The following is a 21,117-nucleotide window of genomic DNA, read 5'->3' as shown; positions in this document are numbered from 1 at the left end:
TAAGAACCTAAAGCATCTTAATTGCCGCGATCGTTTAGTCCTTCTCCTGTGGAACATTCGGTATGTTCGGAATGCTGCTTGCAACGCTTCCCAACCAAACCCACCTTTGCTACGCCTTGTACTGGCGTTCTCTGTAACCAATCAGTCCCCAGCCGTGCTGTAATGGAGGCAGGGCCGAGGCAGAGCTCTGAGGGACACCGACTGCTTCTGTGACATAGTCTGGCGGCTCAGAAGGCAAGGAATGGCGGCGGGAGGTGAGGCGGGCAGGGCTTACACCAGAAGCGAACCTCTGGGCAAGCAGGTCCTTCCCCGCTGTCCCGCTACCGCCGGCACCCGATCAGCCCCACAGCCGCCCCACCAGCTGATGCTATCGGCTGGTCTCGCCCACAGGAGCGCCTCGCTCCGTCGTGCGGCAGCGGGACAAAACGTCCCTCCGGGCGCGGCCAGCCCCGCAGCCCCGCAGCCTCGGCCCGCAGGGAACCGCGGCACCGCCGGCACCTGCCGCGCTCCGCCCGCCCCGGGGGAGCGAGGGCAGCCGGGAGGGGGCGCTATGATGGACGAGGACGCCTGACCAATGGGGGAGAGCGCTGCTAAGGCAGCCGGGCGCGGATTGGCTCCTCCCTGGCACGAGGGGGCGGGGCGAGCGGGCGCCGCCGGGGCAGCCACATCTGCCGGGCTGCGCTTTTCAAACGCCGGCTGCGCGGGGCGGCGGTTGGCTGGCGGCGGCGCGGGGCGGCCTGCGGCGTGAGGGCCGGTTGCGGCGGCGTTGGAGGGAGCGGCGGCTCGTTGCGTGGTGTCTGCGGGGAGAGGTGAGTGTGCCACGGGCTCGGGCGGGTCCCGCGGGGCGGCGGGGGGTTGAGCGAGCGTCGCCGAGAGCGCCGGCGGCAGAGCTCGAGGCGCGGAGCTGCCTGTGAGAAGATCCGGCTCGTCCCGCAGCCCGCTGGCCTTACTGCCACCTATTGAACGCAGCCTGAGCTAATTAGATGCGAAGGAAGTTAGACCGTGTTCTCCCGAGGACGTTAAGTGCTCATCTGCGGCTGTTTGCTCCTGCGTGCTCTCGGTGACACCGAGCTGAAGGGAGATGTGGTTTCTTAGCAGGGAAGCTCAGTTAATCCGGCGTGAGGCAAAAGCTTTTCTTAATCGCATCCTTCAGAACAACATAGAATGAAACGGAGCTGAATGTGTTTAGCCGTAGCTGACCCTTGTTTAGCTCACCTGTCCCTCGTCCTGCGGCACCGAGGTGACTGTTGAGCCCCATTCAGTGCGTGCACCTCAGAGAACGGCCCGGTGATGTAATACTGGAGCCGTCCAAATCCGTCGGACACCATAAGCTGCTGCTTTGTCAACGCTGGTTTGTTACAAACAGGGTGATTCACAGGCAGGCAGCCTGCCCTGTGTTGGGAACCTCTGGTAAGCTTTCCGTTTATTTCATGCTTATCAAATACTGCTTAGAGTTTTATCTTTAAACTGTAGGGTTGTGGGGTTTGTGTTGTTTTTTTCCTGGCTGCCAACTGCATCCGGACTGTAATTTGCCTTGTGCAATAGTTTTTCTTTCTTTCTTTTTTAACTATTGTTAACAAAGGTAAACCTGCCCTTCACCTTGAATTAAGACATCGGTTAAGGCTGCCGATATCCTTCAGTAACCTTTTTCTGCTTTGCTTTTACATCCTGCCTGAAGAGGTGCTTCAGGCCTGTCAATGTGAGTGTCCAAACTTGTTCTTTTAGCTTTTAAACAGCTGCTTATTTTTTTCTGTAATCAGTAGTAGAGTTAGTATGGGTGCTGTATCTTCTGAATGTGCCGTTATTCTGGTCTGTTCAGCTGCCTTACCTGTCGTTTGCTTCTGAGCAATCAGAATTTGCAAGGAAGGAACCATCCCATTCATCAGGCTTTCTAATCAGTAATCCAGTTAGATTAAGTTAAAACAGCTTTGAAAAAAAAAAGGTTCATTTTTGAGCTCATGTTTTTGGCGTCCCTCGATTCTCTTGTTTAGCGTTCCTTTCCAGTTGTGTATGTAGAGTGATTAAATGTGGAGCGTTCTGGTCACATTTAAACAAACTTCAGGCTTTCTGTTCAGATAGATCTAAGCCCTGATCTGCATGTATTTCCTTGCACTGTGATTGTGGAACTGCCCAGACTCACTGTTGTGTTGCTTTAACAGGTGACTGGCAGAAGGGACGGACTTGTTCCTAAGCATGTCCAGGAGAAAGCTGGAGAACAGAAGCCTTTCGGGCTTGTTGGCCATGTCTCTGCAGACACAAATCAGGACGGACAACTTCCACAGTTTTTACATGCTGGAGTCCAAAGAGCTGGGAAGGTAAGGCTGTCAGAGGGATTTCTGCTAAGGCAGAGTTGTGTGCAATGATAGGCTTGTTTTCTGACAGACTTCTACAGCTGTAGGTGAGGAATGAAGAACAGTTCTCCCCACCCACCTTCCCTGCTCCCTTCTTTTCAGTGTAGCTCCGTGGGAACAGGGTAAAGGTACAGTGAGTCGTAACATGCCAGCCTTTTCCAGAGGCTCAGGCTGCGCTAATAGCAACATCAGTGTCTATTGTGTCCTTTTCCCTTTCCCTGTCCATTTGCACACTATGTTACAGGGATATAAGCTCTAGAAGAGATAACCTAGAGCAGAATTGCAAGGCAAAGAATGGCACTTCTGAGGTAGTGATGCCAGCTGTTTGTTGTTTTTAAGTCCTGAAAACCAAGACCTCTTTTCCACTGACCTTTTATGGTTAGGTTTCTAACAACCAAGAGTAATTGGGCCGTCTGCTTCCTTCACTCAGGTTTGCAATAGTAAAACAGCAAATCAAAGCAAACAAAAAAAATTCTTGGTATTTGTGTTAAAGGCGTCTAAATTAATGCTTATTTAAAATGACTGGGTTAATTGATACCTTGAAAATATTCAGGGAATTGTGTATAAACCCACGCAAACGTAACAGTGTGGTGATGCTTCCAAGTTCCTTGAATAGAAGTGGCATGGGTCATTTGTGATTTGTTCAGCATTCCTATGCTGAACAGCGATCCTTCTTACTTCTAGCTTAGGCAGGCATAACTTTGTAGTCTGTCTCACCTGTACTACAGTTCTCCTGGTCACTCGAGTATGTTTGTATCTCATGCTCTTTAGAAAAGTACACCCTGTAGCCCTTAACTTTCTTGTGTCCGTGGCACTGTGTCAGCCCTAGTTCTGACTGCCAGGCTCTGTAGAACCAGTTCTGGGTACCAGCTCTGATTTTCTTCAAGTGCTTGGTTGTCAGACTGTGCCTACCTGTGATGTGTGCTGATGTCTAAAGCAAATAAAAGCATCTTTTTTGCTTCGATTCCCAACCTCAGTTTTTAATACTTTGTGTACGTATAAAAGCAGACATAAAAAGAGAAAAAAAAAAGTTCCAAAATGCAAAGAATCAGAAGTAGGGAAGCATCTTTTCCAAATATGGTTTTTCAGCTTTTCTGGCCTACCAGTCTGTGTGTGTTCACTTGCAGTTTTCATCTTCCTTTAAGTTGTTCTTTGCTACTCAGCTCTCCCAAATCCCTTTCCTTCCTCCCACACCCTTATCTTTTAGGTCCTCTGGTGCTGAAGGCACTGACTCGTGGAGCAGGCAGGTTCTGTTTGGTGGGTTACAGCAGCTCTGTCCTCAGCGTGGATGGCTTGGCTTCTTTTTAAGCAGTTGAATTTCTGTGGTTGATAACTTGAGATACGGAAATAAGTAGGAATTGAGCTGTGCAATGTACCTCTCCAGCATTGTGTTTGCTTTGCAGGCAGTGAGGAGGGGGGAAGCACTGTGCTTGCTTTAATGCAAAATTTCAGATCTAACTTCAGATCTGTTTTTTTCTTATAATTTCTGGGGAAATTCCAGCACTCAAACAATTCTATGAAGAGAACTTGGCTTGACTTGTTTCTTCCAGCCACAGCCTTTCTGTTAAGCTGAGATGCTATCTCATGTGTCAGTTTCCAAGTTTTGGTGATGCTCTTTTATGACTCGTTTGGTAGATGGCTACAAGCTGTTTCTGAGACTCAGCATCTCTTGAGACACTGAGTAATATGGCAACTTGATAACTTGAAGCAGAACGTTAATTTCTGTGTGGTTTCCGTAACACTTTTGGCTAACAAAAGCCATTTCCAGCAGTTGCGTGTGTGTACGTTAATTTGTCTGCAGGTGCTTTTAGAAGTGAAGTTTTATCTTGCCAAGTTCTTGCTTGAAAAAAGATATAGTGTCTTTGTCATTAATTGTCTCTCCTCTAGAAACCTCATTTATCGACATGATGAGCAAATGCTGCTATATAGATTTGAATGAGTTGTTTGTGTGCCTGTATAGCCTCCCTTAAAGTAACTTAAGTCACTTTGTTCTGTTTGCTTGGGCATAGCAAGAAAGCTATGAAAGTAGGAGTAAAAGGATGGAAGATGCTGTCAGCTGTAAATGGCTTGAGGTAAAGGACATGGGGTCAGTGATGAAGTATCTGAGGTCTGTACAGGTTGAAGCAGACAAGAGCATCCAGGCTGGAGAAAGCTGTGTTGGAGCAGGCCCAGAGGAGGGCCATGGAGATGCTCAGGGGTCTGAAGCCACCTCTACTGTGAGGATAGGCTAAGGGAGCTGGGCTTGTTCAGCTTGGAGAAGGAGAGGCTCTGGGGAGACCTCACTGCAGTCTTCCAGTACTTGAAGGGAACTTAGGAACAGGAGGGGAGGGACTTTTTAAATGGTCTGATAGTGAAAGGACAAGGGGGAATGGCTTTAAGCTAAAAGAGTAGGAAATGCAGGTTAGATTGGAATAATACAGGAGGGAAATTCTAAATACAGGAGGGAATTCTTTACTCAGAGACCAGCACTGGCTGCCCATGGGAGCTGTGGGTGCCCCATCCTAGGGGCTGTGCTTGTATGGGGCCCTGGGCAGCCCAAATAGTTAGGTATCAACCTGCTGGTGTTTGAGATCCTTTCCAACACAAGCCATTCTGTGTTTCTATGATGAATGGTTAGAAAATGACATAGTTCTGAAGACAGAGTTCTATGGCAAATGCAGTATTTTGGGGGTTGGGAACTTTCTGCACACTGGAGATAAACTAGTAGTGTTTAGCAGGCTCTCTAAGTATTTACTTTTTAAAATATTGCTTCTCTTTTTGTTGTTTTTGCACCTTTGAAGATGTGATTTTTTCCCTTCGTATCTATAACTGTTAAATAATTTGCATCCTACCAAGATCATATAAACAAGTGGGAATTGATACATCATAGATGTAGATGTATCTGGAGATATCGCAGATCCTTCAGAGCTGTTGCACCCGGAGCTGCTGGGAAGGAGATGTTCAGAAACTTGCAGCAAAGGTTTTCCTGTTCTCTTGAAACTCAACCAGTTCCTCTTCCGTAATTTTAGAGACACTCCCGTGGTAGATGGCGCGGTGTGATGTTAAAACGAGACTGCGAGCTGTGGGGAATATCAAGAGACTTCAGTATATGAAGAGTTTCAGCTCGGTGACTTCCAGTGCTCAGCTGTATTAGCTCATTTAGCAGTTGGGAAAGCACTTGGCTATTTCAGGCTTACGAACAGTAGTTAAAATGAAGAGTACACACTTATCAGGCTGTAAATTACTTTTCCCTCTTGATTTTTGTATTAGTGTTTGCCTTTCTGAATTTACTAGATTAGAAATGAAAGACAAATCTAACTGACTTTGAAATAAATTATGACAGAGAAAGGGTTCTGTTGAGAAGAACTGACAGCAGCCTGAATAAAAGCAAGCTTTGGCTCTCCTGCCATTCAGGATGTGTTGTGTGTCAGAGGTGTTCCTTTTAGGCATTGCTCTGCTCAGTTTTGCTTTCTTCCCTTTTGTTCCTCTCTTTGCAAACAGCTTTGAAACTGTTCTTAAAACTTTCAACTATTTTAGTCCTAAAAGTGTTGGGTTTTTTTTTGTTTTGTCTTCATAGTTTTTCTTGTATGATTCAAAAACTTTGCAAATATGCAGTGAGGCGTTTCTGGGAATGCAGAACTGGTGATTATAAAACGAGGGGGTTTGTGTTTTGTTGGGTTTTTATTTTTCGGGACTTTATAACTTGGCTTAAAAACCTGCATTTTTCCCCTAATTTTTTTTTAAAGGTCAGCCTGGTGTTTCAACTGCACTGTGCGGTTTTCTTTTAAAAACACGTCTTTGCCAAAAAGACATTTTTGTTTCCATACCTAAACAGTTGGCTGGGAAACAAAGCAGCTCACTTTTGTCTAACTGCAGTTGGAGAAGGGAGTGCGAAGCGGCGCGTGTTTTTCTGATTAGATGTTTCAGTGCTTAGTGCGGCAGAGTGAATTTTTAGCAGTCCTGCATCATTTGTGAACGGAAGCGTTTTTTTTATGACTTGAAAGTTTTCTGTCCCTGATCCCAGTGCAGAGTTATGCTTTTTTTTTCCCCTGCTTTCTTTCTGTTTTTCAGTTGTTTTGTTCTACTCTATCCTGTTGGTGTGTCCGTACTGTACCTGCTACCGTATCTTGTGTGTGCTTTGCTGTGTGTGTGCACTGTGTGTACTTGGTTGAAGAAGCAAACAAAACCCAATGTTGCCAATCTGAACAAAGCCCTGAGCGGCCTGAGGTGACCTCCTTGCTGTCCCTGTAAGAACATGGCCGACTCCAAACATAACGACACAGTGCCAAGCCTTTGTAGTTCTAATGGCAATTAATTACTGCTTCTACCTGAAGTCATAATGTGTTTTTTCCTTTTATTTTGCAGAGGAAGATGCGGTGTGGTTAGGAAATGTATAGCTAAATCCACAGGCCAAGAATATGCAGCTAAGTTTTTAAAGAAAAGAAGAAGAGGTCAAGACTGCAAAGCAGAGATCCTTCATGAAATTGCTGTGCTTGAACTAATGAAATCTAATCCTCGCATAGTTAATCTCCATGAAGTCTTTGAAACGGCAAATGAAATCATCTTAGTGTTGGAGTAGTAAGTATGTCTCGGTCGCGTGTCCCACGCTGGTAGTTACCAACCTGTCAACATATTTGCTTTTTGCTTGAGTTTTCTGAACACCTGTAAGAATAGCAACACTACACTGTATATGTTATGCTAATATTTCATTAGGATTTTTTAATTGACTAATATTTGTTAAGGTCTTGGGGGCTTTTTGGTGTGATTTATTCTCTCGTAAACTCAGGAGTTGCATCCGTTGCTGTGACTTCGCTCTGATTTTGGGTGTATATTTTGTGCAATTCAAGGCTAATGAACTGTGTCAGACTATGGAATAGCGACATGCAGCAAAACACCCCAAAAGCTTTATTAGTTCTTTATTCAACATTAAAAATATGCACCGATAAAGGATTTTTTTTTTCTTTCTTCTTAAAAAAAATAAAAAGCTGCTTCTTTCTCATTGCTGCATAACTCATTTCTGTAGATGCTTGCACTCATTTCAAACTGAAACTGTTGTGCCTTTGAACACCACCTTACTCAGGAGTCTGTTGAATGTGAGCGAGGCCTTCTGTTCAGCGCCAGCCTTGCTTGGATATTCTGGTCAAACAGAGTTAATATGAAGCCTGACCATCAGTTCTAGGTTGTGATATTTAGTTCTTTTTAAAGAATCGCTTATGTCAAGCTGAGCAGAGAACGTTCTTGAATCCCACAGAAGGTGAACAGTGCTTTGAAGCATCTTAGGTCATACCAAAAAAGGACTGTCTGGTACCCCCATCTAGTTTCAGCCCTCCTGCTGTGTGCAGGGTTGCCAACCAGCAGACCAGGCTGCTCAGAATTATTCAGTGATCTGCATGCATTGTGATAAACTCCTTTTACTGTGGCTACATCATTCTCCAATAGAGGAGGCAAAGATAGAACTTACTTTTTGCCCTTAGAATTAACTGATCTTTAACAGCACGGTGAGGACTAAACCAAGAATGTAGAAGACCACGTCCACATGACAAGTACTGAACTTCATATTTAGAATGAGTTCACATAAAAGCTGTACCGATGGTTTTTGTCTCATCTCTGTTTCAGCTCAGCTAATTCTGTCTTGTTTGTGCGCCTGTGCCCTTCTTGCAGTCTGTTATCCTCGTGCAGTCCCAGCAACCAAAAGTGCTGTATTGAAGATACATATCTGCCAGTTGCTTTTAGAACGTGCTTATGGACATAAAGTCTATGCAGCCGTTTTATCTGTTTGTTTGTTTTTAACTCTGTGATACTGTCAGCTTCTGTGGTAATAGAATCAAGGAAGTTGGAAGGGACCTCCAAGGAGTCTGTCCCCCTGTTAAAGCAAGTTCCCAATGGTAGATTGAGCAGGAAGGCATTAGGAGGGTCTTGAATATCTCCAGAGGAGGAGGCAGCACAACCTCCCTGGTCTGCTTGTTTGGCTACCTGTTGTGTGAGGAAATACTCCTTTTTTTTTTGTATATGTAATCAGCTCGTTTCCTCAGGTGCCTCCTCGTTGTTGTACTGTGGGATTTGATAAATAACAGTTCTTATTTCTCTGCATGCTGACCCTGATTATTTTGACAGCACTATTCATAGGCTTTTCCATAATCCTCTATTCAAACTTGAAGGGTCAGTGTTTCTTTGGATTCTCCTTGTAAAACAACTGACTGCCCCTGTGTTTGCCCTGCTCTGTATCTTCAGTAGTCTCATTATACTGCTTGAAGGTATGGAGACCAGAACTGCGTGGGAAGGTTTTATACCAAGCATGATTTTGCTGCTCTATGTTGTTTTCAGCAGCCTTCTGAGAGTACTGAAGGTATGCTGGCTTTTTTAGCTTGCTGCTGTGTATTGCTCCAGTCAGAGATCAGTCGAGATTTCCTGAGCTATACCTTCCAATTCAAGTTTTGGTGTTATATAGGATTGCGTGAGGTTATTTTTCTGAAGGTAACTTATTTGCATATGCTACTGCTCACTCATCCGGTGCTCTTTTACTTTCTTTCTCAGCTGAATTTATTTAGTGACTTCCTTGAACTGGGGAGCCAGAAACAGGAGGCTGCATTCTAGCTGTGGTCTGCAGTGCTGAGCGGTCATTTACCTCAACCTATTCGCTGTTATTACAGCCCAGGGTGCTTTGCTACATTCAGCTTGCTGTCTGTGAGTGCCCCAGATAGTGAGGCTGTTCAGCTCTTGATACATCTATTCCACCCTTTCACTTAAAAAAACAAAACAAAAACTTGGGCACAGGAGTAATGTGGGAGAGCACTGAAAGCTTTCCTGAGCTTGGAAGTCTTTCCTCATCTGTTTTGTCACAGTTGCAGTTAGTAAGGCATTAGTGACAACTCACACAGCCTCAGCAGGTTAGTAACTGTCCAGGTTGTTCAGCATCCTTCCCTTTTTGTAGACTCATATTCCTAAAGGTGAAACTCCTACTTAACCAATCTGTTTCTGACACAGCTCTTTAGTCTTGAGATGGGAGCTTCAGGCAGTCAGAGCAGGCTGAGTAATGATTTCAAACCCAGCTTGGAAAGAAACAGCTGACACTGTGGCAACACTTAGAGTGTAACTAAGAAACCACAGGGCAAGATGATTACACAAGGTTATTTCCATGCTTCCTTTATGCTTAACTAATGGTAGGGTTCTGCAAGTAAACAACAGCCTTTTTTGAGGAAGGCATACTGAGATGCTTTAAAAAAATAAAAGTAAGTGAGTAAGTTAAAAAATGTGGTCAGTGTTGTCTCTGTTGGAAGTGGTACATGTCGAACTGACAGAGCTCAGTCCCTGTACTTCGGAGTATTCTTTGTCTACAAGAGTTGAAGACTTTTCTCACTGACTGACCAGACTACTGTGTATTCATCACAGTCAGTGTGCTAGATCTTATTTCTAGTACCTGCCAGACAGAAAGGACTGATTAGAATCTAGTCTTCCATTGGAATGATAAGGTCTGTGGTAGTGAGTATGCAGTTTCCTCTTCCTCCAGAGCTGTTCCTCTACGACTCGGTCTGTTCCTTGAGCTGTAGTTGGTGCATGTGGCAATAGTTTCAGTCCCCAATTTAGAGAATAGGAATGTAGGGTTTTTTTTGTTTTGTTTTTCTTTGTTTCATCCAATTATTTATGGAATTAACTGGAGAAATTTCAGGTGTAACTTGTGAGGATGTTTTCTATTAGAAACTGATGGTAGATCTGATCATCCTCGAGGTATTTTCAGGCTCACTTTCCAAGTAACAAGCTTGAGTTTTCCAAACCCTTAAGAGCAATTCCGCCACAAAGTTCTGTTTCACCATCTGAACTGCTGAAGTTGGATATGAGGGAATAAAAAGCATCATCAGATATTTTTTACCCTTTTTTTTAAGAGTTTATGCGATGTGTCTTGGGATGAGTGTGTTCAGAAAGAGGGGGGAGGGGGAGAAACCTTATTTTCTCAGCCTCTAGGATGAATATTTAGTAATCAGCTTCAGTAAATTATATAGATACTATATATAGATTTTTTATCCTGGCTTGAGCTTTCAAGTTTAATACATTGAGTGTTCTTGAATGTATTTCAGTGCTGCTGGAGGAGAAATCTTTAACCTGTGTGTCCCAGATCTGGATGACAGAATTGGTGAAGGTGATATCATAAGGCTTATAAGGCAAATACTTGAAGGACTTTGTTGCTTGCATGAAAAAAATATTGTTCATCTCGATTTAAAGGTGAGGCTACATCACACTTTTTTAGTACTTTGTCTTCAACTTAGTGTTGTGCTAATTGTAGTAATTTAAGTACATAGCAAAGAGGAGAAAACAGGGTACTAGAGAGAAAATAACTTACTGACAATAAAATTCAGCAGCATAAATGAAAAAATAACCACATAAACTGAAATATTATTGTTGTTTTTTTGCAGTTTTTGTGTTCTGTGAGCTGAGAATTTTTTTCTGTTCTAGCCTCAAAATATTTTGCTGAGCAGCATCAGTCCTCTTGGTGATGTGAAGATTGTAGATTTTGGCATGTCTCGGAAGATTGACAACAGTACTGAACTGAGGCAGATCATGGGAACCACAGAGTACCTCGGTATGAAGGAGCTGCATGGGGGTTTCTGATGTGTGAGGAAAATACAGTTGAAGTGCACTTAGCGACTCGTCAGTCATTACTGGAGAACAAAGCAGCACGAGGCAGTGTGTTGTGCTGAGCTGTGCTTTAGGGAAGTTAGCTATTATTTGCACACACACAAAAACGTATGGATAAGCACACCTTATTTCCTGCTATAGTGTTTGTTCTGCTGTAGACTACAACTTAATAGCTGTACAGGTTCAGTTAACAACAACTTCGGACAATTCTCATGATTAGAATTTCAATACAGCATTAGTATGCACTGAATGTGTGAGTTAGGAGTGCTGTTTAGTATGATTTAAGGTAAGAATGTTCTTGGGAAAGTGAAAATCTTTTGGAAAAACAAAACAAAACAGTAAAAATCAGAATTGCCTACACCTGTTTTTCTAAGAGCAGGTGAGTCTGTGTTGAGTAGCATTGTATCTAACACACGTTAACAGCTGCTGGCCGTTAAATTGGCACAGTCACCTGACTTTGCAGTGTTAATGTGCTGAAGACTTCATGCACCTTTTTCACTCTCTGAAGGAACGTAAACCTGATTACTCAAACATCATTGTGCTTACTTTCTTAATAATGGTTAGCAGAAATTGACAGGAAAGTTGATAGAATTGTAGTGTATGGATTCAAGGTTACTTGAGTAATGCGCCTGTTAAAATGTCTTCCCTTTTCTTCCTTCTTTTTCTGCAGCTCCGGAAATCTTAAACTATGACCCTATTACCACAGCCACGGATATGTGGTAGGTTGTATATGTTAATTTGTTTTACTGAGGTAGAAAGGACCAGTTAATAGTTTGCATGGCAGTTCCAGACAGTGGTGCAGCTTTATTTGGTTCTTAAGAATACTGTTCTGTGGGTGGGCTGAACAAGAGGGAGTGGTGGAAGGGTGGCTGAGAGAAGGAGTGCTCTGAATGTGAACTGGAGTCTATGTACGTTTTTGTCTATGTCTGTGTTGCTCACCTTCTGTGAAGTGGCTTCTGAACATACGAGGTGTCCTTCTGTTCCAAGGAAATAGTGACAATTATCTGATGATAGCATACTTTAGGTATTACTTGAAATGTGTTATCCCAGACTACTAACTGTTCTGGGCTCCCCCCCCTCACCATTTTTGCGTTATTAAATAATCTTAGTATGTCTCAGACTGCAATACTTCTAGAATTTTTGTGTAATAATGTCTATTTTTATTTATGTGAAGTTTAGAACTTTTTTTTTTTTCTGCAGTTCTTTCGCTTAGAACTGCCATATCTGCAAGAGCAGCCCATGTAAAAGATATAGATTTCCTTTTTGTAATAGTCTCAGTGGCAGGAAACAAAAGGCTTATTGAAAATAAAGGAAAAATAAAAAAACAAGTCCTGTCATGGAGATAGAAATGAATTTCGTTGTGTGTATACATGCATTTACACTTGAGTCATATCAAACTGAGAGGTCACGTGCTGGTTTTAGTTCTCTGAGAGTCGCATACATCAAGCTGTTTTATCTACTGCAAACAAGTATGAGAAAATATGTTTCTTTCACACTGTGTTCTTACTTCAGGAACATAGGTGTAATATCATACATGCTCCTGACCCAAGAATCTCCATTTGTGGGAGCTGATAATCAAGAAACTTTCCTTAATATATCTCAAGTTAATGTGGATTATTCGGAAGAAACATTTTTGTCAGTTTCGCAGCCTGCCAAAGACTTCATTCAAAAACTTCTCATTAAAAATCCTGAGTAAGTAATGTACTCTTTTATGTCTGTGAGCACATGATAAACATGAATGTGAACCTGGGAGGTTAACATTGTTCATACGATCAGTTAATATTTCTCAATGTGCTGGTATTATGAGCTGGGTATTTATAAGTGTAGGTTTCTGCTGCTCTGTAGTGTAAGTAAGGGATCTTCAGTTCACTGTCTGGTTGTTCTTGGAGTCAGGCACAGTCTTTGAGTTTGCTCACTTAGAAATTTTTACCTTCTTTATATATTTCATTCAGAGGACTGACAATTCACAAGTCGTACGAAATATATTCTGGAAATGTCAGGGTTTTGTCTACGACCTAACATTTTGTTGCACCTTTTAGAGAGGTGGAATGTTATCTTTCTGATGTGTGCTTGGATGTTTCCTGACATCTTTAATGGGGCTTTTTAGTTTAATATATTTTATATCAAAACCTGATGGTCTTATGACTGTGTGTGTCTTCTTCACACTATATGGGTGTTCATCAGGAATAGATATATACGTGTATACGTATAGTGTTTTGCTATGCTCAGTTGTCTAAAAAAGGCTTCTCAATCCAAATCACAAACTTCTTTTTGCTTGTAATGCACACTTTGGTAACTTAGTGTTCTTTGGGAGTTTGGATACTGCTGGAGGCCTTTCAAAGTAGCTGAACTCCGAGAAAATGGTCTCTGAGAATGGTAAAATGATAGGGATTAACTGTCTATCTTTGTTATGTGGTGTTTAATGGGGACTGTTTTTTATCCTTTGCACTAGCACGTGTGCAACAAAAACCAGAACAATGGTTCTTTGTTTTGAGAACAATGTTTAGTCAGGTCAGCTAGTCATACTCCTCTAAGATCTGTGAAGTAATATTGTTTGTATTGCTGTGTACTGTCACCTGTGGTGACACAATAGTTTCTGTCCTCAGCAAGGAGGAGTTGAACGATCTGGTTGAGAAAGTGGTTCTTTGATAGTACAGGCTGATGACAGTGGACGATATCCTTGAAATTCCTTTCTTGAGTAAGTACGGGTTCTGTATGGACATAAGTAGACATAATCATGGATGGACAATCCTTTCTACCAAGTTATCTAATGCAGAGGCTTTGTCAATAGCTAGAACAACTCACAGAAACCGTATTATTATGAAGGGAGCAGTTATCAAGAGCTTGCTTAGGCAAATGTTAATGTGGGCCTACAGAATGATTGGTTTTCAGCCACTTTCCTTCTTCTGGACATCTCAGTCTTCATTATATATGCTCAGTAACTCTATTCCAATTCTGATGCTTGGTGCATATTTCTTCTTGAATGTTACAAGGGGAAAATTTGTCCTTAATTTGTCAACTCCATAATAAGACTTCTCTGGGCATTCATATATTTTTATGAATGTCTTCCTGTGTTGTAGAACTTAACAATGCTAAACTGGAGTAGCAATATAATAGGTCATCCACAGGAATGATTTCATCTATCAGAGATCTGTTGGGAAGTAAATACATTTTGGAAGACTTTGTACCGGTCTGTGATGAAGTACTTCAGTAAAACGTTGCAAAACGTGTGATAGAGTTGATGACAACACGTCCTTTGGCCTGTCTTGAAAACGTCATGACTGAATGTTTGTTAGCCTACTTATAACGATCTGTACAAAATGTAGTGCTTGAAAAGCATAAACACAAGCACATATACATAAATAAGGCTGAAAACATCCCAAAGGACCGAATGCAGGCTGTTCCTTGTCCAAACTGGGTAAGCATTACATCAGAACATCCAGCAGCAGGGAAAATTCTCAGCTGAAATCTAGATGCATTTTGCCAACCGTGGTAGGTTCTGATGTGCTTTTCAGCAGCAGCAGCTGTGGTGGAAAAACAGCAGTATGAGTTGTGTAGCGTTAATTCTCACGTATGCTGAGAAGTTCTAGGATGTATTTTAATGACTATTTTAGTGTTTCTCAAATTAACTTAAGCAACTTGGCATTTGTTCTTTCTCTTTCCAAGGGAAAGGCCCACAGCAGAGGCCTGTCTCTCTCATTTCTGGTTGCGGCAAGGGGACTTGATACTCCTGTGCAGCCCTGAAGAATCTTGCTGCCCGTCTCTGATGCCAGGACATGCAACAAAATGCTCAGAAGAGCGGAATGTGAGATCCAGTTGTAATGGTACCTGTAGCGACAAGGAGGACAAAGAAAACATCCCAGAGGACAGCAGTACGGTCTCCAAACGCTTCCGGTTTGATGATTCACTGCAGTATCCCCAAGACTTCATGACAGACTTCGTATGTTAAAGAGTAACATAGGACTTTTATAAGGATGGATTTAGTGTAATCTATTCCAGTGGCGAGTGCAAGATTGGCTTGCCGATTTATGCAGTGTTGCTGTACTGGAAAAGCACTTTGATTCTTTATTCTGGTGCTGCCTTTTCTATCCGTTGCAGGCAATGGATTTAACTCCAGAGGAATCGGGGTTGTAGCACCAGCAACACGAATTATTTTTTTAAGAAGGTATAATTAAGTATTTTTGCACTTTTAAAATTTTAATCCAAAAGTGATGCCAAATTAAAGCCTGAACATGTGTGTAGATCAACTCATTTTCCTGAGTTTTTGCCTAAACTTTGAGCTTTGCCAAGCAGTTGTTGAATAGCGTGTACATTTTTAGCACTAGCCTTTAGAAGCTGATCTAAGCAGGGAAACTGAATCTAGCTGTCTTAATGGGCTTATCTGTGAGCATTCTCGTTGATTTAAATGACAGCTAAAAGCAGCGTTGCGGGGGTACGATCCATCTGCTGGGGCCATCTGGAAAACTGCTTTTTCTCTGGTATCGTTGGTAGTTCAGGAAATGTTTCCGTCTTACAGGTCTGGTCTACCTAGGGATTGTAATGCCTATTCAGAGTGGCATTTGTCCTGTGGATGCGTGTAATGACTGAACAGAAAACGGGTAGATGGTCAGTCTTTGTGTTAGCGATCCTTTGCTTCTTACCAGTGAGTTATCTTTGAAGAAGATGAATTTCCCATTCTGTTGTGGTTATTTGGTACGCGTTTGTTTTCTTTCATAAGATATCTGACGTATATTGTCTACAATTAGCCATCTCTTCCTTACCTTGAAACCAGAAAATGAACCCAAAGTCATGAAATGCCCTTTCTAAGTTCAAATTAATAATTGAACAACTGAAAATGACTTTTTTTTCTTGCCAGTGAAGTTGCAATTAAAAGCTTTTCATTATGCCTTTTTAATGTAGATGTGCAGCGGGTTTTTCAGTCAGTTACTGTTATTCACACAACTTAGCTTCATGCCTGCCTTTAGAAATGGACTGCAGTGTGTTAATATTGAAAGGCAAACTACGCAGTAGTTGTTTTAAGCCTTTTCATTTGCTTTGGATAGTGGGTTTGCTATGTGTTCAAGTTACATCCCTTTCAATTCCTGTTTATAGGCTCTGAGAAATAACGCGTAAATCCAGCTTCACCTTAGAGCAAATACCAGTTGTGTCTCAACAGCCTGAAACTAACAGTTTAACATGGAAAAACTGACAAGAGAAGGTTCTCATCATAACACTGAAGCTAGAACTCTGTGCAGAGAATATACTAGAATTTCTATAAATATTACGCTAGTAAATGGCACTTCAATGTAGTTCTAAGCCCCGAGGATTAGAAATCCCAGACTTAGTCTTCCTAATTTGATTTATGTAATATAATATCACAATCTAATAATCTTTTCCAAATGTGGCTGTTGATCCAATGGTGGCGAGGCAGGTGGAGGTTCTGGAACATCGTATGATTGAGATCTTATGTTAATCATTGGTAAAAGGTTGTATTTTCTGCACAAAAGGAAGGAACAATGTCATTATTTTTACAAATAGATTTTAACGCGAGCTTTCACTATAAAGCATGGAGGAGGGATTGAGGACTTTTGTCTTTTATTTGGGGTGATGTTCTATGGAAAGTCAATTGCGGTGTCCTCGGCTCGTTTGACAGAAGATTTCCAAGACTTAATCTCAAGTGAAATGAAATAATAGCCTGGACGAAGCTCAGGTGCCTCAGTAGAAACAAACTGCACTGATTGCTCTCTGTGTGTTCTTATGCAGTTTTTACGGTGGTGATGATATTGTATATACATGCACAGTTATTAAATGCCTTTGCTGGGGGTGGTTGTTGGATTGTGCCCACGTACCCTGTACCTCTACTTTCCCAAGTCCTTGGCCTTTCCAGTTGGAGTCTTATTTTGGTTTAATTATTATTTTAATTATCACTGACCTTCAGTTGTAACTGGGAAGCCTGTGCAAGTCTTTATCGACTAGTTTTCTGTTTCTAGTGTTTGATAAATAAAGCGGAAGGTTTGTGCCAGCACTTTATGAAGAAGTTTTTGTTCCTTAAGTGTTTTAATTAAGTTACCCGATGTTTACATTTCTTACTACTTCTGGAGTTAACTTATCTATCAATAAATGAAGATTTCTCTTATCCAAAGAAGTTAAGTTTCATAGTTTGTACTTGGTGTAAATTCAAAGTCGGTGATTTGATTTGATTGAAGGTAAACACGTGCACTGAAGACAATTTTTAGCCCATCTCGCTTCCTGCCCCATTACTGGAGAGATAATCCGGTGAGTGATGAGTAACATTTTAAGATGACTGAAGACCTATTTCTATGCAGTTTGTGACCATTTTATATTTAATTAAATAAACTTCTACTCTTTTCAAAACCGTGTTTCTCATTTTTTTCACAGCCTTGCGGAACTGTGTTGGGAAGGGACCTCGGGAGGTCGTCTGGTCCAGCCTCCCTGCTCAAGCGGGGCCACCTAGAGCTGTGGTTTACTTGCCCATGTCTGCTTGCTTTGCTATCTGCAGGAAGGGAGGGAAGGATCCTTCAGTTAATGCAGCCTGGGACGCCAATGCCTACTTTGCAGCAATGGAACCTCACCTCCTTTTCATGCAAAGGTGTTTGGTAGCTGGATGGCCCCTGATGTTGGGGATGTTGGGGTTGTCTGTCCCTGAATGCAGGGCTTTGCACCTGTTAAATTTCATGAGGTTTCTATCAGCCCATTTCTCCAGGCTTCTGAGGTCCCCATGGATAGCATTGCTACCCCATCTGTCATCCCTCACAGTTTTGGGTCATCTGCAAACTTGCTGAGGGTGCATTCTGCCCCATCACCCCGGTGATTAATGAAGATGTTAAGTGGTGTTTTGTAATGGCTTTTGCAGAATGACCATGTGAATTTTAATGGGAAGTTTATTACCCCAAGATGACCCCCCCTAGGGCACCAACTGTTGTACACCCATTTAATTTTCAAGTAGAAGGCTAAACTGGAAATAGAAGCCTTTAGGAAACTAGTTAAATTCACTGTCCATCTTCCAAACAAGGCAGCTTATGATTGTGCCAAATATACGTTACACTTGGAACAATATATTGTAAAGATAGGAGCAAGATTCAAAGCATGCACTTAAATGTATTTGTTTTAAGGAACTGGAATCGTCCCGTGCCTTAAGAACTTGGCAGCCGGCTGATTTGTAAATACTGATACTGAAATAATACAAGATAGATCAGTGTATTGAGAGCTCACCACGTGAATGGTGAATTACAAAGCTGAACTGCCAGGCCACCTTCCAGAGATGAGAGCATGATGAAACTCCTTAATCGAAAGCAGGTACGTAAGTTATGGCATGGAAATTCTTGGCTGGTGGGTTTAACACACAAAATGTGTTCAGTGAATCAGTCACTTGATAGGACAGTGTTTTTACTATTAGCATGATGTGAAGATCGAGGAAGATAAGCTATTAAATAACTAATTACAATATAGTAACACAGACAGTGAGCCACAGGCATTACTTCACCAGCTGCAATGGAAAGCCGGACCAGGTAAGAGTGCACACATTGGTTAAGACTGCTTTAAGGAGCACAGCTGTGCTCTGTGACACGTAGTTAGAGCACACAAGGCAGCACAGCAGCTGCGTTCACCCACCTGCTAATTTAAAAGCGAGGGAGCAACGCCTGCTTAAGCTGCACGAATTGTCCATTTTTGGAGCAATTTAAGCCCCCCTTATTTTCTTGAAGCTGCCACAGAAGTGCAGCACCTTCTTCCTCCTGTTAGGCAGCCTCGTTGAATGAAGTCGAAATCTCAGTGAGTGAGGTTAAAATCCAGCTTTCTGAACCTGAGTTGCAACAGCTTCATCCCGCCGCAGCTGCGCTTCCTCCCCCGCTGACTCGGCCGATAAATTGGACCTCCACGGGCAGCAGGTGGTGCGGACAGCTGGCGGGTCGTGCTAGGAGCGCTCCGCACCGCGGCGCTGCCCTCGGAACAGGCTCCGGTTGCATCTCCTACGCCGCTTGCTGCGTTACCTGGCCTCGCCATACCGCAAACCAACCGCAGGTAAAACGTTCCTTAATGCTCCCTCCTCCCCGTTCGGCGCTCGCCTGCTGGAACAGGGGCGGGGCGGCTCTCGAGCTCCCAACGCACGGCGCTGCGGGGCAACGGCGTCTCAGTGCGGCAGCGCCCCGTCCGAGCAAACATGGGCACCGAGCAGGTACGGGGATCAGCGGCTGCTGCGCACATTGAATGCCGTTCTGCGCCTCGGGGGGGATGCGGGCTGGAGGAGGGGGTGCAGCTGCGGTGAGGGGGAAGAGGTGAGGGAAGTGTTTGGGGTTTGAACAAAAGAAACAAATCCGGGTCATGTTGTACGTGGTGAAAAGTTTTCTGTTCCGACTGTAGTGATTCTCTCAGGTCCAGTAAGAAAGCTGCTGACAAACCAGGGTCCTGTAGGTCATGGGATAGTTGGGAGGCTGGAGCTTGGATTGTAGGCAGGAAGCTGTTCCATGGAGAGCAGAGTCCCAGAATCGTTAAGGTTGGAAAATGCATCTAAGATTGTCCAGTCCAACCACTGACCCATCTCCACCAGGCCCACTAACTGTGGCCTTCAGTGTCCCTCTACCACTTCCTTGAACACCTCCAGCATCAGTGTCTGTATTTCCCTTGTTTATGATGAAGTTCATCTTTGTCCTTCTGGACAACAAGACTGGTAAGGCTGGTAGGATTTCAGTGATTGATTTTTGAATGCAAAAATCTTGCAGGTATGCCCTGCCTAGCTAGAAGATGGAACAGTGGGTGCAGTAACTGGCAGACTGAAAGAAAGGGGTGGTTATTGTGGCCAGGTCTTTGGTCACTTCTCCTGTGATAGCCAAAAAGCACAAAAGCTGCACTGCACGGTGACTTGTGGAAGGGTGGCTCAGGTGTGCTCACACAAAGTTATGCAGCTTTTCTCTGCTCTACAGGTGCTTTAGGACAGCCAGCATTTCTTTCTCATGCTGAGTTGTCAGCTTTGCAGAAGGGCAGGGTGCTGGGCGCTCCTTAATGGACGTTTGTTTGTTAGGATAAAGGACCAATACGTACTAAGTGATGAACCTGAATGAAAAACCCAACTGTACATTTATATTATCTCTTGGTGTCTTTTCATTCTTTAGTGTTTATGTTAGCAAAAATGCGCTTTAAATGCTTCCCAGAATAAAACTGATATTTTCCAGGCTGTGATTTCTAACAGGTATTTTGGGAATGTTAAATTTTACATGAAGACACGTTAGGAAGAATTGGAGAAGTGACGTGGTTGTGCTAACAGAAATCATTGTACGAGTGCTGCTCTGAGAGTGATGCCTCTCATTTTATTATGTTGGCCCACAGTGTCCAAGGTGAATCTTGGTGATACGGCAATAGATGTTGAACCGTCACACCTATATCCCGTTACATGTTGTTGCTGTGCAGCAGAGGGGCAGTCTGACAAAATGGTGCCTGACGTGGAAGTGCAGATGAAGCAAAGGTGGAATTAGATTCCTCCATGCAGAATAAATGGCACCCATTGACATTTGTCAATGCTTGCTGAACATTTATGGAGACCAGACCGTGGTGGGTGGTGTGTTTCAGCAGCGGTGGCAGTGCGTTGCCTCCACTGGTGTGGGTTTTTGTGAACACAGAGCTAATGGTGGTGACTCTGTTGGAGCTTATTGTTCTGTAGCTGAGAATTTGCTCTGTCAAGTAGTGTTATCGTACTCTTTGTGTCTGCTGTAGTTTCCATGGAAATAAATAGGAGGCGTTACTTCCAGAGCAGCCTATGCATCAGAGATGAAAACAGATGTATAGCTTGCCTACAAGAATGGCTGTAAGTCTGATATTAGTAATAATTAATATAATTGTGATTTTTCCTAAGGCCTCTCCAAGCGTCAAAAGGAAGGTTGCAGGAAGAATAGAGAACTTAATACCACAGCTACCTCAGGTAGTTTGGTTGGATTTTTTTCTCATGTTCAAGTCCATAGATGGCAGAGTTACATAAAGGTTTCAGACCATACTAAAGTGTGTAACACGTGCGAGTTCTCTGCATTATGTACTTGTATTATTCACGTTTAAGTGTTTGGAAGTATGTTTTGATATTACATTGAAGGTAGAATATTTGAAGAAATGTGTAGATGCTTAAAGTATAAAACGAGAGGGTATGCAAGTATTTGCACGTGAGTTTAGCGTG

General features: G+C 43.0%; 2 protein-coding genes across 2 annotated transcripts in view; both read left to right on the top strand.

Annotated features, from left to right (window-relative positions):
* The first annotated feature begins 660 nt into the window (after nt 1–660).
* On the top strand, nt 661–17,306 carry STK17B (serine/threonine kinase 17b). Its single transcript, XM_072342458.1, has 8 exons — nt 661–809; nt 2,160–2,315; nt 6,696–6,908; nt 10,403–10,547; nt 10,779–10,905; nt 11,632–11,680; nt 12,474–12,653; nt 14,628–17,306. Exons 2-8 carry the CDS (start codon nt 2,194–2,196, stop codon nt 14,908–14,910), a joined length of 1,119 nt encoding a protein of 372 aa, XP_072198559.1. The 5' UTR covers nt 661–809; nt 2,160–2,193; the 3' UTR covers nt 14,911–17,306.
* Nucleotides 17,307–19,025: 1,719 nt separating this feature from the next.
* The window catches only part of DNAH7 (dynein axonemal heavy chain 7), a 94,653-nt gene continuing 92,561 nt past the window's right edge, over nt 19,026–21,117 (top strand). The window contains 2 exon segments of the mRNA XM_072341046.1: nt 19,026–19,134; nt 20,806–20,871. Of these exon segments, the coding sequence (XP_072197147.1) occupies nt 19,120–19,134; nt 20,806–20,871 (81 nt within the window). The 5' untranslated portion in view covers nt 19,026–19,119.

This window comes from Excalfactoria chinensis, chromosome 7 (assembly GCF_039878825.1).
Source record: "Excalfactoria chinensis isolate bCotChi1 chromosome 7, bCotChi1.hap2, whole genome shotgun sequence".
Lineage (NCBI taxonomy): Eukaryota > Metazoa > Chordata > Aves > Galliformes > Phasianidae > Excalfactoria > Excalfactoria chinensis.
This window is presented reverse-complemented; position numbering and strand designations above follow the sequence as displayed.